Raw genomic sequence first — 11,257 nt, forward strand, 5'->3', positions numbered from 1 at the left:
GTTCTCAACTCAGTGCAACTCGAATCAACTCCCTAACTGGAGTAAAATTGTGAACTTAAGTCAGAAAGTGGCTTCCCCAATCTCTGGAGCATATAGAGTAACCTTCTGGAACATGAGTAACAAACTCTTTTTTTTTTGCTCCAATTGCTTAGGTCCTGAATGAGGTGGTGGTCGACCGAGGTCCTTCCTCATATCTCTCTAATGTAGATTTGTTTCTGAATGGCCGTCTTATAACAACCGTGCAAGGAGATGGTAGGTTCTAAGTTTAATACGGACTGCAAAATAACATACTGCAATGACCTTATGTTTGAGTATTTGTTTGAAAAATGACCAATTCAAGTTTGAAAGTTTAAAGATCTCCTCCCCCTCCCCACTGTCAGTGAACTCCAGGGGATGCTGGGAGTTTAGGCCAGTAATTGAGAACACATTTCAACTTCAGGATGGCAGTAGATTGGGAATTCAATCACTTCTAGGTTAACTGAAATTTGTAACAAGACATTTTATAACAGGAAGTAAGCACCAACTGTTTAAAGATAGATATGTTAAATAAGGGGTCTCAAGATAGAACTAAGATGAGGAGTAATGTCTTCGTTTAGAGGGTTGTGAATCTTTTGAATTTGTTAACACCAAAGAAACTGAACCTGAATCTTGGGAAAAGAATGCTAAGGTGTTACATTTTGCCATCTATGTTAATGCCTCGGAGACATGGGCCACAAATAAAGAGACTATTGATAAGCTGAATGCATTCAAAATACGGACATATAGGAGGACGTTCCGTATATCCTACACCGACTGAAAGACTAATAAAGTGCTGGAGAAAAGGGAAAATTAGTACATAACATCAAAGAGAGAAGGATACAATACTTTGGTTACATCATTGGAGCAGAAGGTAGACAGAGACAATTATTGGAAGGACAGCTTGACACAAAATGTAGGAGAGGGAAGCAGAGAAGAAAATGGATGACAGCTATAATGGACTGGATGCAGTTGACCTGTGCAGAATGTGTAAGGGCAGCAAAGGTCAGACAGAGGTGGAGATCTATGGCAGTCAACTTTCTGGGAAGAAGATGTCACCAATGAACGAACGAACCCCAGAGAACTGTGAATGCTAAGTCATCGAGTATATTCAAGACTGAGAATGATAGAAGGGAATCTTGGGATATGGGGAGTGAACAGGAAGGGGGAGTTGAGGCAGAAGATCAGCCATGATCATATTGAATGGCGGAGCAGGCTTGAGGGGCCGAATGGCCTAATCCTGCTCCTATTTCTTAAACATCTTGCTATATATATTACTGATCTTGATATATATTAAGTGAAGTGTCAATTTTGAGTTGCCATTGAGCAATATTTCCTATTAATTTATAATCAAATTGCTGTAGGTAAGTTATTCAGTCACCTGTTTATAGTGGTACATGGTTGGCGTTAAGGTGCATTATTTCTTGGGATTTTTAACTTCTGTGTGAAAATGAGCCAACTTTCGTGCAAAATGTCAATATCAGATATTTTCATGGACATAACCTGGGCCTGATGCAGACTGAAGCTTATAAAACTTTGCTGTAATAATGCACCTTGACCCCCAACCAGTGTGCAGTTAATTTGTTTTTCACATCAGCCATTTCCTAAGGGCTGTGCTTGTGGCAAATTAATGGTCATTTTTTTAACCTGTGATGGTGACTACAGTGAAATAGGCTGAGACTGACCAAGTTCACTTCACTCGAACCTTACAGCCAATTGAAATAACAGACTTTCCTCTCTTCAGTTGGATTTAAACACAGATCAATCACACTGTAATAAGAACTGAGCAATCAGCAACAACTTGCATTAATGTAGAGCCTTTAACATAGTAAAATGTTCCGAGGCACCTCACGGGAGTGTTTATCAAACAAAATGAGTCACCGAGCCACGTAAGGAGATATTTAAATAGGTGACAGCAGGTAGGTTTTGAGGAGCTGCTTAAAGGAATTCCTGAGCCTGGGGCCCAGACAGCTGAAAGCACAACAGCCAATGGTGAAACGATTAAAATCAGGGATGTTCAAGAGGCCAGAATTGGAGGAGTGCAGATATCTGAGAAGTTTGTGGAGCTGGACGAGGTTACAGTGATATGGAAGGGTGAGGCCATGGAGGGATTTGAAAAGAAAGAATGATAAAATCAATGCGTTGCTGGACCAGCGAGCACAGGAGTGATGGTGACCAGGGCCTGGTGCAAGTTAGACACAAGCAGCAGAGTTTTGGGTGTGCTCAAGTTTACGGAGGGTAGAATGTGGGAGACCAGCCAGGAGTGCATTGGAATAATCAAGTCTAGAGGCAACAAAGGCATGAATGAGGGTTTCAGCAGCAGATGATTCATTACAGAGATACCCAATCTCTGATTTTACACTTTTATTCATTCATGGGATGTGGGCGTCACTGGCTATGCCAGCATTTATTGCCCATCCCTAATGTCCCTTGAGAAGGAGGTGGTGAGCTGCCTTCTTGAACCGCTGCAGTCCACGTGGGGTACGTATACCCACAGTGCTGTTAAGGAGGAAGTTCCCAGATTTTGACCCAGCGACAGTGAAGGAACGGCGATATAGTTCCAAGTCAGGATGGTGTGTGACTGAAAGGGGAACTTGCAGGTGGTGGTGTTGCCATGCATCTGCTGCCCTTGTCCTTCTAAGTGGAAAAGGTTGCAGGTTTGGGAGCTGCTGTCGAAGGAGCCTTGGCGAGTGCCACCTAATGCAACTGGATCTTTACTGTTGCAGGAGTGATCGTTTCTACGCCGACAGGGAGCACAGCATATGCGGCAGCAGCAGGAGCTTCCATGATTCACCCCAATGTTCCTGCCATAATGATAACCCCCATCTGTCCACATTCCTTATCCTTCAGACCGATAGTTGTACCAGCAGGAGTGGAGCTCCAGGTAACGTAATCTTCCAGGTTATTTTATTGTAAAACTCCCCAGAAAAAAGGTTTTTGGTCGTGACTGTTTGAAACTCTCTTGGCTCTGCTTTGGCACGGCCTCGCGACTCCCACTTGCACGTTATGTCTGGTTACCCACTGAAAATTGCCAGTGTGTCTAACTTTAGTCATGTTAACTCAGCTCAGGAATTGTGCAAACCTGTCTTTATCAATAATGTCTTAAACAAAATATTCAATCAAGTGAACTGTAAAGTGATAAAGCATCAGAAGAAAGTTTGTCGTGGGTAGGACTTCAGTATAAATACTTCCCCATTGTATCATTTTTCTGTCATCAGGGTATCTATCCTGCTTGATTTGACACCATGGAGCTGAGAGAACAGTCCCAAGCCTGCTGCTGGACTGCCCATTTCCCCCCCCCCCCCCCCCCCCCCATAACTCGCAGCTGAGGGGTCCTGGCGATCACTAGGTCAACATTTCCCCTCTGGTTTTCCCTTTTGTTGTTTGGGAATGTTCCAAGTTTGCCTTGCTGTCTCGCCCTCAACACAGCTCAGATTGTGAAGACAATGCACCTTTTTAAGACTGCATTTAACCCCTTCAGTACTCCCAGCTCTCCGCCCCGAATACTTTTGTGTAGAATTTTAAAATAAAGTAATTTTCCCCTGACTTACACAGCTCCTGTGATTTTTTTTTTTTCACTTTTTGTCTCTCATATTTAACTATCATTTGAGGACTTCTCTCGTCCATACTAAAGGTCACAGGTCTATCTCAAATTGCTCAGTAGACTGACCGGACAATTTCTGGGGTCTGACCTGTCCTCAGCAAAATGCAGTGGAGATGCCCTTGGAAAATGCTTATTGAAATATTCTCAGTACCTCCCAGGACTTTGATGTAAAGTTCACAGGCAGCAAATTGTACTTGCCAGGGCAAGCATAAAAAATCTTTTACAAGATTTGTTGTGCATGTCAACAAGTCCCTTGCCCAAGTTGGGAATGTTTGGGAACCTCTAGCCAGGGGACTGGGTCCAGTGATGTCCTGTGACCTTTTCCGAGTTGTGTTGCAAGGAATTAAGTGTCTTAAACTGCATTCATTCAGATGCATAATTCCTCAAAATATACACGAGTTAAGCAAAACTATTCCCATTGTGGCAAACATTAAATTCAGACAGGACGGTGCAGAAACCAACCAGAGTTTGAGTCATGTTCTGAGTTTCTGTTAGGCCAGTTATTCTGTATCCTTACCTCGTTTGGAACATCTTTGACATGGTCGTGAATATTTTCTGTGGTCTGTTTCAGACAGGGCACCAATCAGCAGCCATTGTCTTTCAAAACCAAAATAACAGATTTGACCCGTGGTGACATCATGGAAGTAGTTTAGATAACAACCTGATCCTAAACCCTGGGCTTGTATTTTCAGATTATGCTGTCACCTGATGCCAGGAATACAGCATGGATTTCATTTGATGGACGGAAGCGACAAGAGATCTGCCATGGCGACAGGTAAGTGGGAATAGGAATCACCGGGTGCACCTGGTGACAGTTGCTCTGCAGGCAAATCATCCTCATTTTGCCCAGACGGGATTAAAGGGTGGTTTTTAACTTGGCGTACAGTGAGTTAACTGGTCTGGTGACACAGCAAGTAAATCTGAATCAATGCAAAAGGGTGCAGCATGTTGAATATAATAATTCTGTAAGTGAAGGAAGCTGTGAAATTCATGAGTGACATTGTTCTTGTTTTGAAGTTTGTGAAAGATTTAACAGAAACTTTTATGAAGATGGTTTTGTACCATCGAGGATCTTATAGTCTCTCCAAATGTAACAATTTTATTTAAATGAATAAAATCGCTTTTTCCCCAGCCTCCTCCACAGATAATTGTTATAATTTTTAAGCTGCTGATCTCCTTCATTTGCGTGTTGGTCCAATTTGGCATCAGTTGGAACTACTCTCACACACGCTCTATGCAGCATTGAACTGGCTTATTGACAGCACAGTTAGTATTACCTCATGGTGACAGAAGCCAAAACAGACTGAGAAGATGAGGGTGGTCAGAGAGGAGTGGTTATGTAGAGTAGTGTAAGTAACTGTGGGAGAGCGCAAGAGAGGTTTATACTTATTCGTGTGAATTTGCTTTTTTTAAAACAGTATTGCTATTACTACCTCCTGCTACCCGGTCCCATCGATATGCTTCAGGGACCCGGTGAATGACTGGTTCGATAGCCTGGCTGAGTGTTTGCACTGGAATGTGAGAAAGAAGCAAAGCCACCTCACTGATGTGGAGGACTACTGAGAATGGAAAGGCATCGTCTGGCACCGCGTCCTTCCTGTAAAAATCCATCTTTAATGGTGTTTTTTTAAAACTTCAACAGTGCAAAGAGCATTCCTACAGATCACAACAATCTCTTTTTCCTGTGCCCCTTGAGCAGTCGAACGGAAGCTTCTCTTCTCCCCCTCCCAGCCATTTGGTAAATGTTGAGGTTTTAACAACTGGTGCAGATCAGCTAAAGACATCACGAGTCAAATGTTTGGAAGTACCAAATACAGACAAGATCGCTTGTGGGGTGGAGGGGGGATTATATCGATAATGTTGCAGCATTTGGTGCTCTAACATTTTAATTTAGTTTAAAGAATAAGAATTGTAGTGATATTTATCAAATGATTGTATCATATCGAAAGGCTTGAAAGAAATGTCTCAAGGATGCAAGTTTGCTGTTTGCGTCGGTTGTTCCAAATGATTCTGTGCTGATCGGTTCCTGAAACAGTTTTCAGTCAAAGCTGAGGCAGCAGCTGTTAGTGGGACATCTTTCCACCTCTCCCAGACACACTCACACCTGGGACATCCCTGTCAGATCTTCTGTACAAACTCCAGTTCTCTCCTCCTGCTAGCCTCGTTTTCTCTTTTTTCCTACCTTTTTTTTACTATTGAAAGTGATGTTTTTATAAAACAATAATGATGAACCTGTGATCTGACACCAACATTGACCTCCACATGGTGTACACGTCGGAGTTTTACCCAGTCAGCACCTGTTTTATGCTCAATTTTGCCTCAGAGGTAAAACAATTCCTGACTTTGTAAAACTCTGATGTAATCACAGCGTGTTCGTTATCGCTTAAACAAGTTGTTTTTCTTGAATGTCAGAAGATATTCTTTGAGAATTGAAGAGTATGATGTGAATATTTGTTTAATTAAAAACCTTAAATCTTGTAAAGTTTTGAGATAACAGAACAAATGTAATGCCAATCATGGAAGGGTTAAACGATAATTTGCTTCCATACATGTCTCAATTCTGCTTTTGCTGCTTCCAGTATTTATTGATGAAAAGTTCTTAAGTCGCTGCTTGTAACGCAGTCTGGCTGTTTTGTCCCATGTTCTTATTTGTATTGAGATCTGAATGCGACATCAGCTGGTCTCATGTCAATTAAAGCTGCTGATTGTGGGGTTCCCGTGAGCCCGGGTCAGGAGTATTTGATCTACAGAGACTAAACAAATCTCTCTATGCCTATTTTAAAATATTGTTAATTATTAATTGGCACTTTCTCCCCGGTATGGATCCCTCGTGTGTTACTTAAAGAAGAAAATGTATACATAGTGAGCGAGCATTGCCAGCACTTGAGATGATAGTTGGAGTAATGTCCTTTAGCACAATGATTAAAGGTACCCAGTGGAGAGTGGAAAAGGCTGAGTTATCAGAACACCTTTAGTGTGTTGCTCACACTGGTGTAAAAATTGAGAGACTGCTGGCTGACTGGATTGATTGTGTGGAAGTATGAGTTGCATTGCAAGGATTGTCCATCACAGATATATCGGCCTCATTGCTAAGTACTCAAGCCTGTATGTCACAGAGCTGCCAAACAAAGCTGAATGTTACACAGCAGGGGTTCCACTTACAGTTCTCATGTGATGCTGCTTATGGTTGAATTCATTCTTCTAACCTCTGTGAGGTGCGAATGCTCTCAGTCCACTATTAAGGATTATTTTTCCCATCAACTTCCAGTGTTCAGAATGTAATAGAATGAGATGATAAATGGGAATCTGCAATAATTTTGGATTTTGACACACTATAGCTGTTTTTAGAAGGTAATGCAGTTCAACCAACCTTAATGCTCTGAGATTATTAAGTCATAGAATTTTACAGCACAGTTCTAGGTAAATGCACAACTTCTAAATCATTACTCAGTTTTGAGTATGTGTATATAGCAAGATGGGGCACCACTTTAATTCTCTGTCGCTGACTGTCTTCACAATAACTTCTGATTTGGAGGAATGAAAGGTTTTAATTCTGAATGACACTCTCTCATCTTTTGGTTTACAGCAAATCCCAGCCAATGTTGTGTGAAAGCTGAAAAACAAGATTTAAATATCAGTGTAATAAAAACAGAAAGTGCCGGAAATACTCAGCAGGTCAGGCAGCATCTGTGAAGAGAGAAGCAGAATTAACGTTTCAGGTCTGTGAGCTGGGTTCTGATGAAAGGTCACAGACCTGAAACGTTATCTCTGCTGAATATTTCCAGCACTTTCTGTTTCTATTTCAGATTTCCAGCATTTGCTGTATTTTGCTTTTATTTAAATATCAGTGTGTTGTGTTCTGAAGGATAAATTGGAATCCCCTGTTTATTCAAACAGTTTAATTAACTCCCAACAAGCTGCAGGTGTTGTTCGGTTATACGTGGGGAGCAGGTTTATTGTGTAACCAAAAACATGTACTCAGAGTGGGATGAGTTAGCTGGCACAGAATACTCCAAATTGAGTTTACATTCTTTAATGCACTCAGTACCCTTTTCCGGATGGAGGCCTGGATCAAAAATGACATATTCAGAAAAGTAAATCCAGTTTATTTTAAACGCTTTAACCTTCCATAAACACATTTCAGTTTATGTTGCTGATGTAGAAAAGTTCAAACTGTTTTATTTTTAAAAATAGAAGGTGCCCTGGAGAAGGCAGATTTTAAGTGGGCAGGTAAAATGTATTTTACTAATATATCAGACGTTACATTGGGTGCCACTTGAATCAGAGAGACTTGTGCTGAGTACAGTCACTTATGTGCTAGCACCAAACCAGTATCTCTCATAAAAGAAAGACTTGCATCTATACAGCACTTTTCACGACCTCTGGTAGTTCCAAAGTGCTTTACACCCAATGAAGTACTTTTGTCATCACTGTTGTACTGCAGGAAATGGGGGAGATGGTGAGTGTCATTATTCAGCCACATGGGGATGGGGGAGGATTGCACCTGATTCTGTCCTTCCCTAATTTTCATATACATGCTCTTTCTAACACAGTTCACTGGATAACTATTGGAAGCAGGAATTCTGCTTGTTATCTTTCATTCTGTAGTTCACAGACACTGAGGACAATCTACACACCCTGTTCTCGTTGCACTGGGTGAGATCAATTCACTGAGCTTAGACTGATGAGTTGAAGCTGACATCCTCTTAGTTTGCATGGGAAGAGTACCTGCAGCACACAGAGCATTTACACTGAGCCCTGCAACCGATGTGGGTCTTATTTGTATTAATGATTATTCTACCTACTGTAGATCAATGTTTTATATCTCTGCCTTTTTTTTTTTTACAATTTCACAATTTCTACAACTGTCTGGATGTTAATCTCTGGTATAAATCAAATGCACTTTAGGAAAATACCTGACTATATATTCCATTTTTGAAGAAACCTATTTTTATTTTAAGAAACCTCCATGCACCTTGGGATTCTTATCACCCTGAATAACACTGGGATTCTAAACTCTATCAGTGACCAATAAAAACAGAGAATACTGGAACTGTTGATCAGCCTCTGAAAGAGAATGATAAGTTAATGGTTTACTTGCGGCTGTTCAACAAAACTCCCCAAGATCTAATGAAGGGTCACGTCCATGACATTAAACTTTATTTTGCTTTCAGATGTTCATCAAATAGCTGTGCGCTTCCAGCATTTCAGATTTCCACATTTAATATTTTTCCTTGTACCATCAATGAACAGTAACTCGGTATCTCCATTTGCAACCCGGTGAAAACTCTGTGTTTACTCTGTGGGTCCCTGCTTTCCTGTACTGTACGTTGTTTGATACTGAGGGTGTATCACAAGAACTGTGTAGTTTCAAAATGTTGTACAATGTAATAACTCAACTACTTGTCTTGTGGCATATTTGTGTGAAATGAGTTTTATGTGGAAGTATTCGATAGAAATGAATGCCAACCGCAAATTGAGCTGTTTTGAAGTTGGACAAACACATTCTTCATAATGGCAAAGACACCGTTTACAGAGAGACATCTCTGTTCATACACAATGTATTATTGTTCCAAGCAAAATTTTCCGTCAAGGTGTCTTTATAGAAATGATCAAAGCAAAGATAAATGCATTTATTTTGATGCAGATCTTGTTTTGTCTTTTCAACGCTGGTTGTTGTGGGTTGCAGTGAATGTTTTTGTTTTATGAAAACTTCTGATTCCTAACATGGATTTGGGGGAGTGGAGAGAATTAATTCAATGCCTGCATGGTGTAGTATAGGGAAGAGATTATGGAACACTATGTGTTTAGTCCCGAAATCTATACTGTGGTAGGTTTGCATTAGATAATCAGGTTAAAGCAGCTTCTGTGATTGTTCATCAGCCTCCTCAGAATGTTGGATCCTCCCAATCCAAAAACTAGATCTCTCTCATTCCGACAATGTTTTTTGCACTTTGCTGTCATTTTAAGCCATGAAAACTGAGTTTTGTGTGTGTGTGTGTGTGCGTGTGTGTTTAACCCATCCAGTCTTGACAAGGTTGCAATGTGTCTCCACTCCTGCACTTTCATGGTTTGCTAGTGAGGTTACATTAGAGTACTACCTGCAGTGTGTCTTGACTCAAAAGATTTTCTTAACTTCCAAAACTTTGCTGGTTGAATCGTCTTTGATCGTATCCTGTTAAGTGTTAATTTATTGAGAAGGTCTATATGTTATTAATCGGACCTCTTAGATGCCTTGGATGGAATGCTGATAATGTTATTTGCTTGACCCTCTGAACTTGTAATATTTCATGGTGAACTTTGAAGATGAGTTTTTCCTTTTGTGGGTTACATTTCTTCCTTGGTTGTTGAACTAAACAGTAAAACTGAATTAGAGTTCCAAGAAAGTTTTATAATTTTTACAAAGGATGAGCATGCCTTTACTGCTTGCTGTTGACCATTTTTCCAAATTTGCTTAAATCTACACAATATTTTATTAAAAATTCTTAACCAGTGCCACTTATTTTCTTAATGTATGTATGTATGGAATGCAATGGGCTGTTCCCTCAATAGTGGGCTCAGTATAAACTTCACACAATACATCAGAATATTTAAGAGGAGTCCTTGCGGATCTGGGAATATGTTTAAAATTGTATAGAATTTAAAACTACACACATTAAAACCAACTGCCTCTTGTAAATATATCACTAGCTGTGCAATTTTATGGCATCAGAATTTCTACTTAAATGTAAATATGTCATTGATTTTTGCTGACTGTAATTTAAATGTCTTTTAATCTTCTTTTGTTTTTGGATTCTGTTTCATTTGATTGAGTTTTGCAAATTGTAACCTATTTCTAACAACTTAAGTTCCTTTTGAAAACCAGTTTGAAATATCCCAGTATTTCTGAAGTTTCCTTTCTCTGTTTTTACTCTATTTTTGGGATGTATTTTTTTAAACTAAGGAGCAGAGTTGTAGGGCTGTACTTAAAAAAAAAAAAAGTTCAAACACTGAACCCTGAATTACCAGCAAATTGAACGAGTGGTTTCTGAATTGTAACTGGGATCATGATGCTTTCTGTCTATAAAACTTGATATTTGTTGAACATTAGTAAAGTTGTTCTATGTAGGACACTATTTTTCAAATCTTTTACTAAATAAATTAACCTGCATTTTATATATTAAGGTTTCTGATGGTTTATATTTTGATCACTCTGCTGATTTCACACGTAAAATTACAAGGTTGTTTCCAATGTTCCACAATCCTTTACAGTTTGGGGTTCCCAACTCAACTGATTTCTGGAGGTTTCGTCACATGACCTTTCAACAGCCTCACCCATCCCCATTTTTATAACTAATAAATTAAAGTGTTCAAAGAAGTTGAAAAAATCTCTCAATGTGCCTCGGTTTTTTTCTTCTGGGTTTCTCTCAGCAAAGTCCAGGAGATTAATCTTCAGTTCCTGGAGACTCTAGAGAAATTCTGGAGGGTTGGCAACCCTGCTTGCATTTATAAAGTGACTTTAATGCAATGACCGCCCCAAGGTGTTTCACGGGGAATTAACAGATTTTAATAGCAGTTGAAGGACAAGTGTTGACCAAAGAGATAGATTTTGAAAAGGCTGTGTTTGCTGACAATGCAACCACTAGATGGTGCAGTTCT

The 11,257-nt window shown here is 40.0% G+C and overlaps 1 protein-coding gene across 3 annotated transcripts in view; it reads left to right on the forward strand.

Annotated features, from left to right (window-relative positions):
- LOC137351960 (NAD kinase-like) overlaps positions 1-10,774 on the forward strand; it is a 111,696-nt gene extending 100,922 nt beyond the window's left edge. For all 3 annotated transcript variants that reach the window (XM_068016862.1, XM_068016863.1, XM_068016864.1), the window contains 4 exons: positions 153-252; positions 2,742-2,899; positions 4,312-4,394; positions 5,038-10,774. In XM_068016862.1, the coding sequence (XP_067872963.1) occupies positions 153-252; positions 2,742-2,899; positions 4,312-4,394; positions 5,038-5,182 (486 nt within the window). In that variant the 3' untranslated portion in view covers positions 5,183-10,774. The remainder of the gene's footprint in view (positions 1-152; positions 253-2,741; positions 2,900-4,311; positions 4,395-5,037) is intronic.
- The last annotated feature ends 483 nt before the right edge of the window (positions 10,775-11,257 follow it).

This window comes from Heterodontus francisci, chromosome 37, assembly GCF_036365525.1.
Source record: "Heterodontus francisci isolate sHetFra1 chromosome 37, sHetFra1.hap1, whole genome shotgun sequence".
NCBI classification, from domain to species: domain Eukaryota; kingdom Metazoa; phylum Chordata; class Chondrichthyes; order Heterodontiformes; family Heterodontidae; genus Heterodontus; species Heterodontus francisci.